Source organism: Macrobrachium nipponense, chromosome 23 (genome assembly GCF_015104395.2).
Source record: "Macrobrachium nipponense isolate FS-2020 chromosome 23, ASM1510439v2, whole genome shotgun sequence".
NCBI classification, from domain to species: Eukaryota; Metazoa; Arthropoda; class Malacostraca; order Decapoda; family Palaemonidae; genus Macrobrachium; species Macrobrachium nipponense.
The window spans coordinates 75,847,264-75,870,848 of NC_061090.1; the positions used below are offsets into that span (position 1 = coordinate 75,847,264).

General features: G+C 41.7%; 1 protein-coding gene across 1 annotated transcript in view; it reads right to left on the reverse strand.

Annotated features, from left to right (window-relative positions):
- Window positions 1-23,585, reverse strand: part of LOC135201637 (PC-esterase domain-containing protein 1A-like) — a 197,919-nt gene that overhangs the window by 165,278 nt on the left and 9,056 nt on the right. The window contains exons 3-4 of the mRNA XM_064230724.1: window positions 10,386-10,475; window positions 8,712-8,854 (exon numbers count right to left, since the gene is read on the reverse strand). Coding sequence (XP_064086794.1) covers window positions 8,712-8,854; window positions 10,386-10,475 — 233 coding nt within the window. The remainder of the gene's footprint in view (window positions 1-8,711; window positions 8,855-10,385; window positions 10,476-23,585) is intronic.

The window sequence follows — 23,585 nt, forward strand, 5'->3', positions numbered from 1 at the left end:
ATGTTATACAAGTTTTTAGTCTAAAATTATGTATATAAACCGGGTTAATGATATCCAGAATAAGGAGTTATAAATAGTTTTACTATTTAGTCTTAATATTACAACTTAAACTAGTAACTCAATATTTGTGAGAAGTAAATTCTTAATATACAATTAACATCAACAGTATTAAAATATACAATACTGAAAATATATATGTTCTTAGCCCGTTGGGCACTATTATATGTCATACAGACCAAGCAAAGTGTTATAGTACTTCTACAGTAGTACTTAAAAGTAATATACATATACATATGTACAATTTCATACAATAATCCGGTAGCGGGATCAACAACAAGCGTCTAGCCCGGTCCGGAAAAAAGTATGGTGGGGAGTGTGAGCGAGTCATGCAGGTAGAAGGGTCATGCAAAAGGGAGATAGTAAAAGGAATAGCTCTATTTAAGGGTTTCTAAGAACCGTCAGTCTGTTCTTCAGGAACAACCACAGCACCAGCTGCCACTGCTGAAAATTTTAGGGCCTGTAGGTTTTTTAGATAGTGGCGTTTAAATACTGCTGGGGACTTCCAACCTGTGTACTTTTTTAGGTCCTCAAACTTCATGTTTTGAAAATAATTAATCGAGGTGGCAACTGCTCGGATATCATGGACATGTGGGACTGAATCCAGATTAGCTTGCTTAATGAAATAAAGTATCTGTTGCCTAATGCCTCTTAGAGTGAACGTTCCTTCTTTTTCTCTAAGAAAAAGAGGGCCCGTTGTTATTTGAGATGTTCTGGTCATAAAGGTTTTAAGTGTATGAACTGGATATAATGATTTATCATCTGGAGGAGGAAGAATTTCCCAAGGTGTCCACCTATTCTGTGGATCTTCATTTTTTGCTAAAAATTGTCTATCTGGTGAAAGTAAGACTTTCCCAGACGGGAGGAATTCCACATGTCCTGGATTCCTAGAAAGGGCTGACAATTCAGAAATTCTAGCTCCAGAAGCCAGAGCTACTAAAAATAATGTTTTTCTTAATAGTGCTGAATAAGAACAGTTATCATTGTCCAAATCAGATGCAAGTTTAAGTACATCATTTAAAAACCATGATATTGTTTGAGGACGGCTTACCGGTCTCAAACGGGCGCATGCTTTCGGAATAGAAGAAAAGTATGTGTCCGCTAAATTAATATTGAAACCTATTTGAAAAATCTTTCTTAGGGCAGATTTAATTGTGGTAATAGTGCTAGCAGCTAAGCCTTTCTCATGTAATGATCTAAAGAAAGATATTGTGAGATTTGTATCCATTTCTGGAACATCCATATCTTTAAAAAATGTAGCCAATTTTTTTCACTGCGGAATCATATTGTCTAATTGTAGAATCCTGTTTATCAGATTCCACAAATAGGATATTTAATGGATCTATGTTTGCTTCTTTTTGAGCAGCAAACTTCATGAAGTCCATAAAGTTAGGGCACTCAGAATTCTTGAGGAGGCTGACACAGTCTGCATTTGTACTATCTGTGTTAGGTTCGGGGATGGAATCTTCTGGGGTTTGAGTTTCATCTCCATGATGAGGGGATACCAATTGCTCTTCGGCCAGTTGGGTGCCACTTATGCCAGCTGACCTTTGAATGATCTTAGCTTGTGCAGTACCTTCAACAGGAGGTTCACTGGAGGAAAAAGATAAATTATCTCCCAATTGTTCCAATCTAGAGACATTGCATCGATCGCAAAGGCATTGTTGTCTATGTTGGGAGCTACATAGCAAGCTAACTTGTGATTGGACTCCGAGGCAAAGAGGTCCACCTGGAGTCCCGGAATCTGAGTTGTGATCCATTTGAATGAATTGTTGTCCAGTGACCATTCTGATTCCAGTGGGGTCATTCTGGACAAGGAGTCTGCTACTACATTCCTTACCCCTGCCAGATGAATTGCTGACATGTGCCAGTTGTTCTTTTCCGCTAAGAGGAATATTGCTATCATTACATGATCCAACTTGTTGGATTTGGATCCTCTTCTGTTTATGCAATGGACTACTGTAAAGCTGTCTGATACGATTCGAATGTGGATCTTCTTGGACGGATGTAACCTTTTCAGTGTTAAAAACATTGCCATCGCTTCCAATATATTGATGTGGAATCGACGGAATGTTTCCGACCACGTTCCTTGAACTTTCTTGAGGGGTGAATATTCCCCCCAACCGCTCAGAGATGCATCTGTGTGGATGATCAGAGATGGAGGAGGAAATTGTAGTGGAACCGATTTGGATAGGTTCTGTTGTTTTGTCCATGGATGAAGCCTCTTTTTTAAAATATCTGGAATTCTTGAAACCTTGTCTCTGAATTTGAGATTGGCTCTTGATCTCCAAACCTGATTGATATCCTTTTATCTGGTTTTCAGTAGGACATCTGTTACTGATGCGAACTGAAGGGAACCCAGAAACCTCTCTTGTTCCCTTCAAGATGACCGTCTGTTTTTGAGAAAGCACTTTGTAGCTTTCGCTATTTCTTTGATCTTTTTGGAAGGAAGAGATAGCTTGTGGTTCTTCAGGTCCCACTGAATCCCTAGCCATTGGAACCGAGATGCTGGAGTCAGCCTGGATTTCGCCATGTTTACTTGGAACCCTAAAAATTTTAGGAAGTCCAGTACTTTGGATGTCGACCTTCGACACTCCGCTTAGTTGCTCGCCCAAATTAGCCAATCGTCCAGGTAGGCTACTAGTAATATTCCTTTCTTCCTCAATTCCTGAACTACTGTCTCTCCTAATTTTGTGAACACTCTGGGTACTACATTGAGCCCTAAGGGCATTACCTTGAACGAGTAGGCTTGCTTGCCTAGTTTGAATCCTGGGTATGGAGAGAAGTTTCTGGCTATTGGGACGTGATAGTAAGCGTCTGTAAGATCTATAGAGGTGGTGACGGCCCCACGGGGAATTAAGGTCCGCACCTGTGAGATTGTCAGCATACGGAACTTGTCGAAGTGAATGTAGGAATTGAGACGAGACAAGTCTAGAATTACTCGTTTTTTGTCCGAGTCCTTCTTTAGGACACTGAACAAACGTGCTTGAAACCTTATGCTCTTCACCCTCTTTATGGCGCGTTTCTGAAGAAGATCCTTGGTGTACTCTGTTGGTTTTTGGAAGAAGCTGACTGGAGGGGGAGGACCCTTCTCCCACTTCCAGCCTAGACCCTTTGATACTATACTGTGGGCCCATGGACTGAAGGTTCATCGATCCCTGAATAGGAACAGTCTCCCCCCTACCTGGTAGATCTCACTGGTTGGTTGTTGGTCTAGCTCCTCTCCCTTCCCAGAATTCCCTACCTCTTGCTCCCCCTTGCAATCGAGAGCCTCCTCTGGCTCGACTACTCCCAGCATGTCTGCTATATGGGCGAACAGTAGTTCTCGCCTCATAAGCAGGATTAAATGCTGGGGAAGCCACAACTTGGGATGAAGTAGAAGGTTGAGGTTCCGAGGGTGGTTGGACGAAGACATATTGTTGTGCTTTAGAGGTGGACGGCACTGCCTGCATATATCCATGAGGACGGGCCGTCTGATAAGGGTTATACCTTCTTGCCTTCTTTTTAGGGTTTTGTTGATGAGATGTTCCATCATTGTGGCGTTTTAAAGGAAGACCCCACCTTATCCGCATACTCTGGTTAGCCCTTGCTGCCTCATGTAAGATATTATTAACTTCCTCTTTGGGGAAGAGGTTTTCTCCCCAAATGGAAGATTTAATTAGCCTATTGGGCTCATGTTTCACTGTAGCCCCAGCCAAAACATGTTTCCTACAGGCCCTTTTTGCCACAGCAAAGTCATGCAAGTCCGCTTGGAAGGTCTGTAATAGACCTTTCGTTAAGACCCTGAAGACTTGTTCATCTTCTTAAGTTGTTGCTACCAACTTCGCAGATGTGACGGAGTTGATAGATCTGGCTAACCTTGTTCTCGCTTCAAACTCCGCCTTGATTAGATGGTCGGGGAGTTTGGGCAGTCTTTCGGAGAATAGGTCTGAAGCACAATCTGGCTCCAATTTACCCGAAGTAAATGTCGCCGGAGCATTAGTCCAAATGTCCAGTCCTGTGGGTAAAAGGAGAGATGTAGCTTCCGTTTCCCTCAGGACTGGCATTGGTTTGTCTTCAGCTATTGCCTGCAAGGTTAACTCCGCCACCTTAGATGTACAAGGTGACGGAATACCTTCTGGGGTGACGAACATGGTATACTTTCCCTTGTGAGGCTTCAGTTTGGTATTGACGCATCTCCACTCTGATAGAGAACGGACCCAGGCAGCTTGGGCCTGTTCTCTGGGGAAAATCACCGTTTCCTTGGGCACTTTGTCAACTCTGACTAGCGCATGTTGTGCTAGTCTAACAAAGCCTGGGAACGGGAATTGAAGACCAGGTGGGAAGAGCTCAAAGTCTTCAATTGGTCTTGTACCACACCCCTCAATAGTCAATCTCCCTTTCAAGAAGGGAGCATGTAGGGCCAACCTCCAAGGGTTCTCCATGTCAAAGGGGGGAAGCTTTGAAGCATCCGGAACCATCATGGATAGGGCTGGTGTTCCAGAGTGAAGGAGACCGGACAACATCTCCTCAAGGGGTCTAATCCTCTCCGTCAATGACGAAAGAGCTTGATTGGAGACATCCGGTGTTGGCCCGAGGCGTGCATCTAGCCTCTGATCTATGACTCAACTAACCTTAGTTAATAACAGGTTAGTGAAGGCTTCTGGGTCGAAGGTCTGTTCCGCCGCCTTTGAGAATGGTCCTGTCCCTTCATTAGGGGAAGGATTTATGGCAGCAGGCTGATTGACGGACGATGTCGATGGCTGTGAAGCCAAAGACAACTCCTTCGCCGCTGGCAGAACAGGCCTCATGCCCTTCTTTAAAGTCTTCTTGACTTTTGGAATTACCGACAGCATTCCTTGTTTGTCAGTGGGCTTAGAGAAGCCCTTAAAGGATGAAAAAGAAGAAGGAGAAGGACTGGGAAGGGAACTCGCTCCACTTACCTCCCCACCTACCTGTTCCTCCGTGACCATAGGTTCGGCATTGATGTTGATTGCCGCCACATCTTCCATTAAATCTTGCTGCTCCTCCAAGGTAGTTGTGGTTGCCGCACGGATAGCCTCGATGAGGGGTTCGGCAATGTCTCTGGCCACCGCTGTTGTTAGCGTGGCCCCCGAAAAAATCATAGCACAGAGGTCAGCGTCCAGTACGTAGGGCTGACCCTTAGGGACATTCTTGCTGAAACCCCCCACCCATTTGCGAAGAGCCACCCTTGCATCGTGGTATGCCGCCGGATCCGTCTGTAAACAATATTCGTTTTAATGGCGGATCCGTTGACTGATTTATGAATTTATATGACTATATTCCTTAATATATTCAAGCCAATTTCTTAAATGTCCTTACCTGCTCATTGGACATGATGGACACCAAGTCATAACAGTCCGTACATACGTCCGGGTGCCAGACCACGTAGTTGCACGGCGCAGTTGGCATGCGACCAGCAAACTACGTGGCCGAAAGGGTTCTCCAAAGATGCATGGCAGCCCTTCGCTTGGCAACGGACCACCTGTAATGTGAAAAAATCTCAATGAGTTTCTTTCCCTTGGTGGTATTTGCTAAAATTTTTGGCGAAATATTTCGTTGCCGAAATATTTTGTCTAGGCATGCAGTTAAGTATTTTCTAGAAAACTCATGCATGTTTGTATTTGTCAGCGAAATATTTCGGCACCGACGTAGTACCAGTTATCCACAACGTGTATTAACTAAGTTATAAACTCTTAAGTTTGCTGTCGTTTTTATTTGTCAGCGAAATATTCCGTTGCCGAAATATTTCAGAACCGATATAATACTAGTTATGAACAACTAGGCCATAAAACTCGTAAGTTTTGTTGTTAGATTGTTGTCGGCGAAATATTTCGTCTCCAAAATATTCTGTCCCGACGTAGCAGTTTAAGTTTTCTAGAAAAACTCATTCTTTAGCTTGTCGGCGAAATATTTCGTTGCCGAAATATTCATAGACCGACGTAATATTACTAATCGGCTTATCTTAAGGTGGCTTATAAACTTTTAAGTGTAATAGTATAAACTGAAACTTCCCGTAAGAGGCATGCTTAGAACTTATACGCCGAACTTCGTCGATGCCGAAGAAGAGGACAGTTCACCTATTTTATAGAAACATCGATTGAGAAGCCGTTGTACATTAGATAATGGCTTACCTCAATAGTTGCCGAAGCTAGGAATGAATCAGTCTGAATTCCGGCAATGCCGAACTTTGAGTACTACTACGCTTATACCCTGCCTCTAATCACTCCGTTAAGGGAGTATCCCCCATATGTTCTCTGTTCGCCGAGGCTCCAGAGATAATAAAATTAGTAATTATTATAGGAAATAACATCCCTCGTTTAGTTTATTAGATTAGAGGTTTGTTTGTAACAGTCCATGTTGCCTAGCTCTACCCCTGATCCAAGATGGGTATCACTCATAGGCTACGTAGCCTAGATCTCTCGGTGACTGGCCGTGGCTTGTCGTGATCGAAGTGGTCCAACCCGGTCAGGAGGCTATCCAGGTAGGCTAGGCACATGGTACCATCACTTAGGGTATTTTTTATTTAATCTATATATAAAATATTTCACAAGGTGCATAGGAGTTATCTCTAACTATCTAGTACTAATTTACATAGCCCCTGGTATCCCTTAAATACACTGGGATGGGCAATTTTCCCCGACCGCACAAATAAAGTAACTTTTTAGACCTAGATTGCTAGGACGAGAAAAACCTTCTTTAAGCTTACTAGGCTTATTAATTTTAGCTAAATAGGGGTAATCTAACCATGTATCCAATTAAGGATCAAATATGGTTGTCGTTGTGAGACTAGCCTAGATTCGAGAAGGGCTCACGAGCACCGAGATCTTATCGTATTAGTATATAAGCCATATCACTATGAAATGCAACCATCATCTGTTCTAACAGAAATATCACATTTTAATACCTTATGAATAAAGTTAAGCCTATATATATAATTTTAACATGTCGTGCGGAATTCGCTGTAGCTATGCCGACGCTCAAAATGGCGGCACCCCCAACTCGTATTTTGAGGGGCCTGGGCCGATAGCATACTTAAATTAACTTAAATATGATAAAAAACCAAATTGGGGTACTCAACTTAGAAGCAGAAGAAGCTTGAGCACTCATTATTACGCCAAATAGTGTCGAACACAGCACAAAGAAATTCTGTAAGCGAACCGTACGACTCTATATACAGGAATAGGTTGTAGCGCGTGGGTACTAGTAGTAGTGGCGAGTGAGGACAGGTGGTGGGATTTCGTTGTAACGGCTCTCACCACGGTGGGGGATTTTGAAGGGAACCTTCTAAATGGCAGAAGCCCTGTGGTTTGTGGTAACACAACACCCCTATACTTATACCGACACCCTTTGGGTGATCGCGCTGAGGTAGTAACTTCAGCATACCCATGTTAGCTTTTTCTCTGGTATATTATAGAGTTTATTTATACTAAAAAATGAGTTACAGGGATTTTTCATCGGCAGACACAGGTCGAACCCAGAAAGTACTATTTATAACCCCTCGTGGGGCCTCTTTAACAAAATAACTGTAAATTTCACGAAGTTATACATGTTTTTTTTTTCTAAAATAATTATTCTAGTTTAATTTGTAAGATTGTAAGTACAGCTCACACAATATCAAAACAGATAAGAAAAAACCAAAGGGCTGAGGAAGGTGTGAAGCTGCTCCTGAAATTTAGCTATTAAATTGGCAAAAGAGTGAGTAAACTCTCAGTGTTGGATACATACAGCCCCGTTTATGCATGCCAAAAAGGTCATTTCCCTACTTCCCAATGACTACTTCTCTAGAGGAAGAGCCAAAACTATTTTCCTGGCAAAGCCACTCCTATCTCTATCATCTCTCCTCCTTACATTAGCAATAATTTTACGTATGTGAATGACACTAGCCGCCCAATTAATACAATCACTACATCAGTCATCAAACGAACAATCCTTGCTCCTGTACCTAATGCAAATTTCATGTCTATTGTATGCAAACAAAGGCAGGTTCTACACCACTTACCTTACAAATTCTAATGTATATTTATCAATGTCATTTAAAAAAAGCATCTTATCTTAATGATCTAAAAAACCAATCAATATCAACCTAAATGCAAAATATTCTTGTCAAGCAACATAGAAGGAAATTTAAAAAAACTGTCTACTGGTCCTTTTACAATGTCAAAAGAAAATAACACTCACAACAATAGAAACAAGAACTATGGCTTACCATTAAATAGAGGCAGTCAATATAGTATAGAAAGCAATCTACATAAAATTTTGTTTCCAATTTGTCATCCACCTGCTGGTGCAAGGATTAATAGTTATCATAATAGAGGTAAAATTCATTTAAGAAATATAACGTATTTTTATGGCCATTCCTAGCTATTTTCGTGTTTTACGTTCCTAATATTTTTCATTCAATGATTTAAAATTTTAAGTCCTTAAAACGTCACATTTTAGCTAAAAATTCCTCTACATTATCCATGCTGGACATTTGCTCAACACAAAAGTGTTATCTACATATCTCTTCCACACTGTGAGAATTCAGTCAAGAATATGAATATGGAGTAGCAATGAAGCTGCAAATGAGTTAAACAACAGCACTAATTTATCAACACTATTACATCAACTCCTACAAACTCCATAAAAAATTAATCAATCTTAATGCTTACCTTGTCAAATCCCATAAAAAGGAGTTCATTAAGATGATTTTTGGTGCCACCTTGTTTCCCTCTCGGATATCTTTGAGCTCTTGAATTACATTTTTACAATAAGCTCTTGTCACAAATATGTATTTCAAAAAGATGTTGTCTTTCTGAAAGAAAATGACCAAATCGTTAATACTCAGTTATGCTGCATGTAATCATGATATCTAAAGAACTGTATTTGGATCTATATTTTCTCAGGATACCAGTTCTCATAACAAACAACACCACAGATTTTAAAAGTGCTGTTTCATGTTATCAGCCAGGGTTTAAAATGTGAAAACATTCAAGGGAACTCAGGAGTTGCAACATTTCTCACAAGCATTGGAGGCCTTTTTTCGCAAAAGTCGTAAACAAAAAGTTACACCTACTACAGTTTAACAAGACTGCCTAGTCCCACTATAATACTCCCAGAAGGATTGCCTACAGGATTCAATTTTGAAAGAGAACCAAAAACTAAGGTCAGTAAGAAATTTGGAAATCTGGTTGGAAGTGACAATTAACCGTTAAACACCAAGCCTCTATTTACAAAAGTGTCTGTCGTACGCCGGCGGCGTTTGGGAGTTAGCGTCGAAGCGGAAATTTTTTTTTTTTTTAATGTTTTTTTTTTGAAATTTTTTTTTTTTTTTTTTAAACCACAGCACACTTAGTTTTCAAGATTAAGAGTTCATTTTTGGCTCCTTTTTTTGTCATTGCCTGAAGTTTAGTATGCAACCATTGGAAATGAAAAAAAATAACATTGTCATATATAAATATTGGAATATATGACAGCACAAAAAAAAATTTTCATATAAATTGTATACAAATCGCGCTGTGAGCAAAACGGTTATAGCTAATTAGTTATTTTTTTTTCTATATTGTACACTAAATTACAATGATTTTGGTATATAACAAATTGTAAAACAATCAAAGCAACACAGAGAAAATATTATCACAAAATGATGCATGAATTCGTAACGCACGGACGTAAAAAGTTTTTTCTAAAATTCACCATAAAACAAAATATTGTGCTAGATACTTCCCATTTGTTGCAAATTGAAGGTAATTGATTGGATATTACTAGACAGTAAGTGTTTTAGCTTACAATTGCAGTTTTCGGCCATTCCAGTTGAGTTAAAGTTGACCGAAGGTTGAATTTTTTCTATTTATCATGATTTATATGAAAATATTTCAAAACTGATAAAAGCTACAACCATGAGTTATTTTTTGTTGTATTCTACATGATATTGCACACATTTTCATGTACAGGCGGCCCGCGGTTAACGACGCAGTCGCTCAGCAGCGAATCGGTTTTATGGCTGTCGTCAAAAATATTCATTAAAAAAATAAGGTATTTTTTACAGCAAAATTTTCAGTTAACAGCGCCGCTAGCGCCATTGTCTAACGAGTTCATACATTTGCAGAAATGCCGTTCAGACCATAAAGGTTATGCAAATTATATTAACAAATTTTTATGGAGAATTGTTACATAGGTATTAAGGTAAAATATATGCCTCTGACGGTGTTCTATGCCAAAAATATCAAGATATGGATTCCCTGGCACAATTTAATCATTAATTTCATACAATTTCATAACCGCTAATAACATTTCTATTTATACCAAATACCTAGAGCAATTAAAAGTGAAGATACTGTAATTACCTGGAATTCACGAATTTCAATATAATCTCTTCCATATGATCTGTCAGTTATCTTGATGACCATATCTCCCATAAAGGATTTGTTGACACCCTGAAAAGTCGTCCAAAAATCATTGGTAGAAGCAATAATTATGGTGTCATAATTAAAACTCGAAAATCCTGCAACAATAAACGAAATACCCAGGGGGATAATCATTTGCATTATCTAATGATTTATCATTTTGAGGATATCATTTACATGACCAAGCACACAATAACACAATAAATCCCCTAACACATCCACAATTTACTCATTATTTCCTGCTTATGCTATTAAATATCACAAATTTTGAGCAAACATTTTTATTTTTCCCTAGTTATACATATCATAGCCTTTACACAATAGGAAACTGGTCAAAACCTAGTAACATGGTAGTTAACCAGGTACTTTTTTCATAGGTGGAGATGGGGCTAAGCGAGGGAGTATGTCTCACTCACCAACTGCTGCCTTCATGGTTGAGGTGGGACTAAAATATAAGAGGCTTTGCTTGGTTAACCTGAACAAATAAAAATTTATACTCAAAATTTATTTGTTCATACGTACATTACAAACTATAACCTTTTATATAGAAGACTTACTCCTTGGCTTAAATCAGTCCCCTTCCAATGACAGGAGTCAAATGCTACCATGGAACTGGCTCGATCCCAGCTGCCAAGCAAGAACAGGAAGACATGGTCCTGTAACCTTCTACCAGTCTGACCAAATGGCTGGCAAGAGTAGAAGGACCCTAGGACTGAGTGTTCCTTCTACTATAGCATATAGGGAATGTTTCAGAGAACCATGGAAGGCAATTGAGTTCAAATTATATTACAAGTAAAAGGTTCAGAACTACAGTCGACAATGCCCCGTTGCCCTTCCTATAGGAGAGAGGACAAAGGCGATGCTACCCTATCACAGATAGGGATAGGGTACCCAGTGCACTCACCTGTAACTTGTCTGACTCCAGCAAGTACTTTGTCCCTGATGTTGCTCCCAAAAAAATTGAGGAGGAAGAGAATCCAGTAATTCCACATTCACACATCTAGACTTATGTCGGACCTAGATACACCAAATGATATACTGACTCTGTCCAAATCTGGAGCTCAGGTGACTAAAAGACCTGTTGGGCAGCTACTATACGTCCCAAACAAAAGGCCACGACAAAAACTGTCTTGAGGGTCAGGTCATGGTCCAGTGTCATCTTGAAGGGCTCATAGAGCATCTGTCTTAGGCTGGCAAGAACCACGGCCATGTTCCACTTGAAAGGCCTCAACTCTTGTGGGGCATACTTCTTTTGAAAATGTTTTACTGGGGCTGAATGTTCCCAAGAAGTCAAGAGGCCTATACCCTAAGGTCTGAACACTAGAGAGAGGGCAGCTCTGTAATCCCTAATCACAGCATAAGATGGGAAAAGTCTGTCACTGTTTTTACAGTTACCTTGAGTGAATTAACACCTTTCCCACTACACCAGTGATGGAAGACCTACCATTTTGTCAGTACACTCTTACGGAGGATGGAGTGAGGGGGTTGGAGATGGCACGACTTAAATCCTCTCTGCAAGTTCTGCAAGCTTTGATGATTCCTCCACATTTACTGTGAAGCGAACTTATTTGGCGATTGTTTACTGTATTGTGGTGCATTTTTTTTAAATGATCTGTTATTCTTGTTTTGTTTTGAAGTCTTAGACAAGGGACATTGTAGGTGTATCCAGGTAAATTAGTAAAGTGTTTGCTTTTTAAACGTACTGAATCTTTGGTTAGGTAGTTTAGTTGAAAATTAAAGTAATGCACTATAAATGAATTTCACAATACTTATTATACAAAGTTCTATTATAAACTTTTGTTTATGTTATCCTTTCACATTCTGTTGTCCACAAAAATTAAGTTAATTATAAAAGCACTATTGGTAGGAATCAGCCCCTTCAAACAGCTCCATAAATCCACAAAACTTGCCTTAGGAACCATGTGGCTTGATGAGGTCAGAAGTGTAGACTTAGCAGAAGACTTACAAACTAGAGATCTACCAACAGGTCAATAACTGCTATAGGAAGATTGCCTTCTTTAGCAGTGTTAGGGGAAGCCAAAACAGCAGCAGCGACACATTGGACATCTGTAGATGGCTCCAGTGTTGAAGCCCTCTTCTCCTCAGTCAAGTTATCAAGGAAGGCAGTGAATAAATGACTATCTTGGATACTCAATGTAAGCCATATATCGAGGGTGACACAACTACTGCTACATCCTTGGGAGAGGGGGCCATGACCAGATCTAGTCTTAGTGCTACTCTTCCTCAAAAGAGTTGGGAGAGGGGGCCATGACCAGATCTAGTCTTAGTGCTACTCTTCCTCAAAAGAGTACCACTTACAGAGGGTAGAGAGTTGGAAGATGAGGATAAGATTGATCGATTGATTATGAAATTTAGGTCTTGAGGACCAAGCGCTGGAAGATGATAATAAGAAGCAACCAGAAGTGGGTATTCTTCACTGGAAGAGTACCCACTCTCCAGGAAGCCAGTGAAAATTGCTTGTCTTCTTCCTCCCTTTCCCAATCCTAATTCACAGAGGATTCCCGATCAATGCTTTCCTTGCCAGGGGAAACCCTATAGTAGGCCCTCCTCCTGAAAGCAGCACAAACAGCACAGAAGTCTGTCATTATAGGCAACAAAAACTGCCCATAAGGGCAGCCACATCCCTCACAACATATTTCTGGTTTTTTATCGACATATTTCAGGTTTTTTATCTATTCCTCAGATCATCTCGTGTCCGACCTGTCTCCTGAGGGGAGGTGGGTGGGCCTTTAATATACTGCCAGGAAGTATCATACTGATACTCCAGGAAGTTTCATAAAACTTTGTTTTATCATAAATACTCCATTTTTATGAATAGAACTTACCTGGCAGTTATATATATATAGCTGATTCACACATTTGGAGGTGGGTGAAAGACAGCCAACATCGTTGGGGAAACAACTAAAAGTTGTAGGTTATAACCTTGATTCCTTACCTGCTAAGGTAGCTGACTTCAAAAGTTCCTGCCTCTTGAGTCGCTTTCCCTTAGGAGCGCCAGCCAGGATGAGACCTGCCTATGCTGAAACCACTCAATAGTTTGTCAAACGGGGCGAGACCAACAACGTGACTAGACTTCTGCACTACCTATTCCCCTTCTAATTAACTGCAACCTTACTCAACCTAACCACCTAACCTTGCAGACTAGATATTTTTTCTATCTAGCTAGACTGAGGGTGCCATCTCAACCAGACCACTCCTCAGACAACCATAAAAACACAAACCCCAATAAAGGTATGTCATACTAAAGTTAACCCTTAAACGCCGAAGCGGTAAAAAAAAAATGTCTCCCGTGTGCCGGAGGTGTTTCAGAGTGAGCGCGGAAGCGGAAAAAATATTTTTTTCAAAAAATCACAGTGCGCTTAGTTTTCAAGATTAAGAGTTCATTTTTGGCTCCTTTTTTTTGTCATTGGCTGAAGTTTAGTATGCATCCATCAAATATGAAAAAAATTATCATTATCATATATAAATAATGCGATATATGATAGCGCAAAAACGAAATTTCATATAAAATTGTATTCAAATCGCGCTGTGTGCAAAACGGTTAAAGGTAACAAGTAATGTACACTAAATTGCAATCATTTTGGTATATAACACATTGTACAACAATAAAAGCAACACAGAGAAAATATTATCACAAAATAATGCATGAATTCATAACGCGAGGACGTAAACAAATATTTTTTTCAAAAATTCACCATAAATCTAAATATTGTCCTAGAGACTTCCAATTTCTTTCAAAATGAAGACAAATGATTCAATATTACTATACTATAAGAGTATTAGCTTACAAATGCAGTTTTCGACCATATCTGACGAGTTAAAGTTGACCGAATGTCGATTTTTTTTATATATATATTTTTTATATGCAATTATTTCGGAAATAAGAAAAGCTACAACCTACAAATATTTTTAGTTTTATTCTACATGAAATTGCACACATTTTCATATATAAAACTCTATGAAATGCCTAATATGAAACGGAGCAAATATTCCGAGAATGGGACGTACGCATTTCAGAGATTTGTGGCGGAGAATCCGCGCGCGGAGGGAAGGAAAGTTTTTTTTTTTTTTTAATTCACCATAAATCTAAATATTGTGCTAGAGACTTCAAATTTGTTTCAAGATGAAGATAAATGACTGAATATTACTAGACTGTAAGAGTTTTAGTTTACAATTGCGTTTTTCGACCATTTCGGTAGAGTCAAAGTTGACCGAACGTGGTTTTTTTTCTATTTATCATGATTTATATGCAAATATTTCAAAAATGAGAAAAGCTACAACCTTCAATTATTTTTAGTTGTATTCTACATGAAATTGCGCACATTTTCATATATAAAACTTTATGTAACGGCTAATTTAAAATGGTGCAAACATTACCACAATCGCATGTATGATTTTTTCGGAAGAGTTACTGCGCGGACGTAAAGAAAATGTTATTTTTTTCATAAATTCACCATAAATCAAAATATTGTGCTAGAGACTTCCAATTTGTTGCAAAATGAAGGTAAATGCTTGAATATTACTAGAATATAAGCGCTTTAGCTTACAATTGCGTTTTTCTACCATTTCGGTAGAGTCAAAGTTGACCGAAGGTTGAAAATTTGTCACATCATTTTTTATATGAAAATATTTCAAAATTGATAAAAGCTACAACCATGGGTTGTTTTTAGTTGTATTGTGCATGAAATTGCGCACATTTCCATATATAAAACTTTATGTAACGGCTAATTTTAAAATGGTGCAAACATTACCACAATCGCATGTATGATTTTTTTCGGAAGAGTTACTGTGCAGCGCAGACGTAAGGAAAATGTTTTTTTCATAAATTCACCATAAATCGAAATATTGTGCTAGAGACTTTCAATTAGTTGCAAAATTAAGGTAAATGATTGAATATTACTAAAATATAAGAGTTTTAGCTTACAATTGCATTTTTTTACCATTTCGGTAGAGTCAAAGTTGACCGAAGGTTGAAATTTTGGCACTTATCGTTATTTATATAAAAATATCTCAAAACTGATAAAAGCTACAATTATGAGTATTTTTTTGTTGTATTCTACATAAAAATGCACACATTTTCATACATAATACTTCATGTAACGGCTAATTTAAAATGGTACAAAAATTATGTCAAAGTGACAAAATAATTTCCGAGATGTGTCACAGATACTTTTTAGTGCGACAAGAAAGAAATTCGCGCTTGTGCGCCTGCGTAACGATTGTAAACAAAACAACACCTCGATCCGTGAACTCCCAGCATCCCCCAAGGCGCGTGATTCAAAAGTTTTTGGCTGGTAGGCCTATAAGTATTTTTCCGCGAATTTTTTTTTTTTTAATTTTGAGTCGACGTATGGTACGTCCATTCGGCATACAGGAGACATTTTGACTCGACGTTTAATACGTCCATTCGGCGTTTAAGGGTTAAGGTTGAGGGGAGGTAGTAACTCCTTCACCCAATAACAAAGACGTAACTACGTATGGGCCCAAAGAGTAACACTTCTCGTAGTCTACTTTTACCTCTCTGAGGTAATGAGAAGCGAATACAGAGTTGCTCCTCCAAAATGTCGAGTCCATTATTTGTCTAACTGACATGTTCTTCTGGTATGCCAATGACGTTGAAATAGCCCTCACCTCATGGGCCTTCACTTTTAAGAGACCGAAGTTCTCCTCCTCACATAAGAGGTGAGCTTCTCTAATTGTTTCCCTCAAGAAGAATGACAATGCATTCTTCGAGAGGGGCCTTTGAGGATCTTTAACGGAACACCATAAAGCACTGGATGGTCCTCTTAAATTCTTGGTCCGTGACAAATATGTCCTGAGAGCTCTAACTGGGCAGAGGAGTCTCTCCTCCTCTTGACCCACCAAGTTTGTGAGGTTAGGAACCTCAAACGTCCTCGGCCAGGGTTTGGATGGGTTCTCATTCTTAGCGAGGAAGTCGAGCCTTAAAGAACATACAGCTCCGTCTTGACTGAAGCCTACGTGCTTCTCCATCGCCTGATTCTCGCTGACCCTTTTTGCTGTGGCGAGAGCCATCAGAAATAACGTTTTCTTAGTCAAATCTCTAAGGGTCGATTGCGAGATGGGTTCGAACTTCCTACCGCAAAAGAACTTCAAAACCACATCCAAATTCCAAGCCGGGGGTCTTATCGTGTGTTTAGTCATTTCAAACGACTTCAAGAGATCCTTCAAATCCGTATTTTGTGATAGCTCCATGCCTCTATGCTTAAAGACTGCTGAAAGCATGCTTTTGTATCCTTTTATCGTGGATACGGCCAGCTTAGATTGTTGTCTGAGGAACAGAAGAAAATCAGCAATCTGACTCACAGAGGTAGTGGTTGAGGACACTTTGTGTCGTTTACACCAAGATCTAAAAACTTCCCACTTCGATTGGTAGACTCTCTGAGAAGATATCCTCCTCGCTCTTGCGATAGCTCTAGCCGCTTGCTAAGAAAAGCCTTTCGCTCTGACAAGCTTCTCGATAGTCTGAATACAGTCAGCTGTAGCGCGAAGGGGTTTTGATGATATCTCTCGAAGTGGGGCTGTTTGAGAAGCTTTGGACCTGGAGGAAGGTTTCTTGGAAAGTCCACTAGCATCTCCACTACCTCTGTGAACCATTCTCTTGCTGGCCAAAAAGGGGCTATCAGGGTCATTCTCCCTGTTTCGAGAAGGGCGAACTTCTTGATGACCAGATTGATGATCTTGAACGGGGGAAACGCATAAGTATCCATCCCTGTCCAGTCCATCAAGAAGGCGTCCACTGCTATTGCTTCCTTGTCCGGTACCAGGGAGCAGTAGTTGGGGATTCTCTTGTTCTGGTTGGAGGCGAAGAGATCTATCGATGGCCTCCCCCATAACTTCCACAGTTCCTGGCAAACTTGAAGATCGAGGGTCCACTCTGTTGGAAGAACTTGCCCTTTCCTGCTGAGCATGTCTGCCCTCACATTCTTCTGTCCCTGTACAAATCTCGTTAAAAGATTTATCCCATTCTCCTTCGTCCATAGAAGGAGCTCCCTTGCTGCTTCGTATAGGGACAGAGAATGAGTTCCTCCTTGCTTTCTTATGTACGCCAGGGCTGTGGTGTTGTCCGAGTTGACCTCTACTACCTTCCCCGAGACCGCTTCTTTGAAGGCTTTTAAACCTAATAGGATGGCCATCAATTCTTTCCTGTTGATGTGCCATCCTTTCTGTTGCACTTCCCAAGAGCCCGATGCCTCCTTGCTCCCCAGTGTTGCTCCCCAACCTGACTCCGAAGCGTCTGAGAACAACACTAGGTCTGGGTTCTTCTTGTACAGGGATATTCCTTCCCCCAATTTTGCGGGATCCAGCCACCAACTCAACTGTCTTTTGACGTCTGCTGGAATGGGAAAAGAAAAGGAGTCCTCCTGATTTCTCCTGTCCCATACTCTTGAAAGGAAGTGTTGCAGAGGTCTGAGGTGCAACCTTCCCAGGGAGACAAACTGTTCGAGCGAGGAGAGGGTGCCCAGCAAACTCATCCACTCCTTCGCCAAGCACTTCTCTCTCCCTAGGAATTGCTGCACTTTCTCGAGGCACTTGTTCTGCCTCTCTTGAGAGGGAAAAGCCCGAAAACGAGCTGAGTCCAGAACTATCCCCAAATAGAGAATTGTCTGACTCGGTTCGATCTGGGACTTCTCCTTGTTGATGATGAGTCCCAGTTCCTGGGTCATCAGAAACGTCTTTCTTAAGTCCTCCAGACACTCGTTCTTCGATTGAGACCTTATCAGCCAGTTGTTTAGGTATAGGGATACCCTTATCCCTTCTTGATGAAGCCAAGCCGCTACGTTCGACATTACCCTGGTGAAGACTTGAGGGGCTGTACTGAGGCCGAAACAAAGGGCTCTGAACTGGAAACACCTGTTCGGAACCACGAATCTTAGGAATTTCCTTGAAGTCGGGTGGATGGGGATATGAAAATAGGCGTCTTGCAAATCCAGGGACACCATCCAGTCCCCTGGACGGACTGTTGCCAGCACAGACCGAGTCGTTTCCATAGTAAATTTTGTCTTCTCTACAAAGACGTTCAGTGCGCTGACATCTAGAACAGGTCTCCATCCCCCGAGTTCTTGGGTACTAGAAACAGGCGATTGTAAAAGCCTGAGGATTCTAGTTCCAGTACAGGTTCTATGGCTCCCTTTCCTAGCATCTGGTCTACTAGATCTAGGAGAGCCTCTTGTTTCGCAGCATCCGAGTATTGAGCCACTAAGGCTCTTGGTGTTCTCGAAAGAGGCGGCTTTTTCAAGAAAGGGATCTTGTAACCCTCCCTGACGACTGAGAGGGACCAGGTGTCCGCCCCCCTCCTTTTCCAAGTCTGCCAAAAACTTGACAGCCTAGCTCCTACTGCTGACTGGAGGACATGTGACTCATTTTCTAGCACGGGATCTAAACGATCTCCTGCTTGTCCGGTAGACCCTTTCTTACGGAGTGAGTTAGAAGATTTTGGGTGGCCTTCTGCGTTAGGGAATGAGTAATATCCCTAACCAGTGATTGCGGAAAAAGATGTTCCGAGAAAGGGGCATAAAGGAGTTCCGCCTTCTGCGCGATCGTAACTCCTTTGGTGGCGAAGGAGCATAACAGCGCTCTTTTCTTCAAAATCCCCGCCGTAAACAGGGAAGCCATCTCGTTCGCTCCATCCCTCAGTGCCTTATCCATACAGGCCATAATACTAGTTAAATCCTCCATTTCTGTGGCCTGTATGTGTTCTGCTTTCCTGGCCAGCGCTCCCAGGGCCCAGTCCAAGAAGCTGAATACTTCGAATGATCGAAATATCCCTTTAACGAAGTGGTCTAACTCCGTCATGGACCACATCACTTTCGCGGAATTGAGGGCATGTCTCCTTGAAGAATCTACAATACCGGAGAAGTCCCTGGGAGGAGGCAGGTACTCCCAGGCCAAGAGCTTCTCCAGTCTTGTACCACATTCCCGCCTTAGACGCCAGCTTAGCCGGAGTAAAGGAAAAGGTGGTTTTCACCGCTTGCCTTCGATCCTTCAACCAGTCTCCGATTCTTGCCATCGCCTTCTTCGCCGAAATAGACAACTTCATCTTGATGAAGGCTGACTGTTTTTGCGACTTTCTTCTAACGATCTGTGACTGAGGAGAACGGGGAGCCACTGGTTTAAATTCCTCTCCAAACAGCTCAAGGAGGGAGCGAGAAAGCACTTTATAGTCTGCAGCTGCATTAGAAGGTTTATCCTCATCCTCCGAAATTTCTTCCAATTCCAGACTTCCTTCTATCTCCTTATCCCTATGGGTAGAAGGAACAAAGTCGGAAGGTCCTTGTTGATCCAAGATGTTGTGTGCACCTTCATCCAACTCTTCCTGATGAACACTTGTGTCAGGCGAAAATTTCTGAATGTCAGATGCGTCCTGGCGTCGTGAACTGGAAGCGTCCTGACGTCGAGAGGCCAAAGCGTCCTGGCGCCGAAAGGCTGGTACATCCTGAGGCCGATCCCTTGCTGCATCTTTGCATCGAGCGCTATATGTTTCTCGACATAGGGAGCTGGATACGTCCTTCCTTCGAGAGCTGGATACGTTCTTTGCTAGAGCACTGTGAGTGTCCTTTCGTCGCGAGATGCATGGGTCCTGGCGCCGCGGGCTGGCTGCGTCCTGGCGTCGAGAGCTGGTTGCGTCCTGAGGACGAGTACTGGATGCGTCCTGACGTGCAACACTGGATGCGTCCTGTCCGCGAGCGCGGTATGCGTCTTGTTCGCGAGCGCTGCATGCGTCCTGCCAACCCACTTTGGATTCGTCCAGTTGAGTGACAGACTGTCGGGAACGAGCGCTGCCTTTCTCCTGGCGAGGAGACCTGAAGGTGTCGTCGTGCCGAGCTACCAAGTCCGTATCTCGGCATCTAGGTGAAGGAGAGGATAGGCAATGAGAGCTAGATTTAACGTGGCGTCGAGAATTGGGAGAAGTAACCTGAATGGAGCCAGACACGTCACGTTGCCGAGAGAGGGAAGGTTTAGCAGGAGAAGAGTATCGTAACCTCCTGACATCACGAGGACGGAGTTGTTCAAAGTCTTGAAAAGGCGTTTCCTCCCTTGATCTCTTCACTGGCAGCCTGTCATCCTTACGTCTGCCCGACTGGGGAGGAGGGCGGTTAAAAGCTTCTACCAGCAAAGTCAACTGCTCTTGCATGACCGCCATGAACGATCTCACTACCGTTGCTGGGTCCTGCGGTTCCGAAGGGGACGGGCGTCGAGCTATGCTGGAGGAAGGAGAAGGTTCTCTAGAGAATTCCCCGTAACCTGAAGGAAGAGGAGATCTCTCATGTCTCCATGTGTCCTGTGGAGAATCATCCTCTCTAGTTCTCGTCCTTTTTGCAGGCAATGCGTCCAAGCCATCGTCAGAAGGAAACGGTTCCGGGCTACTCCATCTACTCGAATGGGGCGAACGAAACCGAGCCAGATCAGGACGCTGCTTCCAACTCCTCTTGAGCGGTCTCAACTCCTCATACTGCCATCTGCATCTTGGAGAGGGGCTCGGAGAAGACGCTACCACTTCCGACACGCCTTTTCTGTGGCGGTCATAAGCAGCCTGAGAAAACACAACAGGACTGCTTGAGGCGACGGCTGACCGAGGATCAGTTCCTCTCACCCCCTTACGGTCATCGACGTACCTTCTCCCCTGGTCCTGGGAGCTTGGTAGAGGTCTACACCTAGGGGCATGACAGGATCGATTAGTCGCCACCTCCACTGCACTTTCACAAGCACTATCACTTATTTCACCTTCACTCTTACCTTGTTTTAAGGCTGCAAGTTGCTCCTTAAGAATTTGCATCTCAGCCGCCATCTTGACGTACCGAGGGTCATCCAAAGTAGCCACAGGTCCTGCTACAGGAGAAGGAGCTACTACCTCAGGAGCAGGTTCTAATAATACAGGGGTTAAGGGAATAGAAAGGTCTACGCTAGCTTCACTTCCAGACCTAGATTTAGATTTAGATTTAGAAGCCCTCCTGACTTTATCTAATTCCAATCTACGCACATAGCGTTTCATATCCAACCATTGTTTCTCATCCAAACCCTCGCATTCTTTACATCTTTTATCCAAGGCACATTCAAAACCCCTACACCCCAAACAAACTGTGTGAGGATCGACCGAAGCCTTCGGCAATCTCACCTTACACTCTTCATTCACACACACTCGAAACTGTTTCTGAGACATCTCAAATCAAAGAATAATCCAAAGAATAATCCAAAATCAAGCCAAAAGTGATTGCCAATCCACAGAATACGTCACCAATTTAGTAGAAATACAGCGACACAGGGAAGCGAGCGAAAAACCCGACGGCGGACTAGCAACGATGTTGAAAGTCCAACTTGCAGAGATGATCTGAGGAATAGAAAATGGGAATGGTTCCAAGTACCACCCTGTAAGGGCTGTTAACCACCTAACCGGACACCTCCCACTCGGCGGTTGCCGCGAGTTTTGAAAAATCTGCCGGACCGATAGAGACTATAGCTATATATATATAACTGCCAGATAAGTTCTATTCATAAAACCCATTTGTTCCTTACATAAGAGACTTACTCATTGGTGGGAGGATACCTAAGTACTCTCTGAACCAACTGGTAAATTCACAAAACCTAAGAATGTCATCTTCCTAGTCTACCTTTAAGATATATAATCTTAGGTTACATGCTACAAACAATAGCTACCATAGTCTTCTATTATTTACGATGAATCGGTTAGGCTAATAGGTCATGTGGCTAATGCCTGCCTAAGAAATTGTAGCCACCGTTATCTGAAAATATTAACTGATTAATAATACACTGTGGACCAATTCTTTAGCCAAACCTTCCAAAAGGAATGACAAATTCTTTAATAATTCTCATTTCAATAAAAAGGCTAGCAAGGATCATGTAACACACCGACCACCATGTGCTCTCCAAACAAAGGACAGTTTCTATTTGTTCTACTGCTTTAAACCTGAATATTTTTCACTAAATCTTAAAAATAAGCACTTAACTTTCAAATTATAGAAATACCATAATGCCTGAAGAAAAAATATACCAAAATGTCTCTGTACTGACTACAGAGGTAATGGTTCTTGGTCTTTTAACTGGCTCGATCATAAAAAAAGATGGACGATGCACACTAGTCACTTCTTCAGTTCTGACATAGGAAACCGAGTACAGCTTCCATGAAGACAAGATAAAATGCGTTCTTGTCTGTGAGTCCATTATACTCTATCATGTGTCATTGTGTTTATCATTATGGCATTAATACCCAGCTACAAGACCAGGCTAACAGATATTTCTTTGATATTAGTCTAGTCACCATGGGGTGCTGGCACACACCATGGAGGGTAACTCCTTTGGCGAAACAGCGACTATGCTATAAAAAATGAAAGCAATTTTGAGGGAAAGTGAATTTCATTGTGAGGCTTCTGTCATCCACCCAGTCTCAATCTTCCAAGGATCCAAACTTCTTATAAACTAAAGCTGGGAGGGGAGATGGCCCAAGGACCAGCTGTTCCAGGATGACAGATGAACCAGAACAAGTGCCAATGCCAAGCAGATTGTTTCCGACACGATAAGAATTTTCATGCAACCTCCCTGAATTTGCCAATGCAAGACTTCTAAGAAAAGACTGGGTGCTGCCATATGTCAACATATCCCATATACAGGAAGTCCTGGTTATCAGTGATTACAATAGTACATGCAGTCCCCAGGTTACGACGGGGGTTCCGTTCTTGAGACACGTCGTAAGCTGAAAATCATCGTAAGCCACAACAACGTAAAAACTCTTAAGAAAACCTAACTTTTAATGCTTTGGGAGCACTGAAAACTATGTAAACTGCATTCTTATTGCATTTTTCATTAAAAAAAAAAACCTTCAAATATTAATTATTTTGCATTTTTGGTGTCATATTTCTTCTGCCAGATCAGCGTTGTAGGCGTCGTAACCCTGGAAATTATGTCTGATGAATATAATTGAAAAGCACCTTAACCTCGGAATGTCGTAAGCCGAACCCGTCGTAACCCAGGGACTGCCTGTAAAGGGATTTTGACAAAGGAAAAATCTATTTCTGGGCGGTGACCTGTGTTGCCCAGTGGAACGTCATTTAGCACTCATTTCTAAGGTATACATATTGCTATATA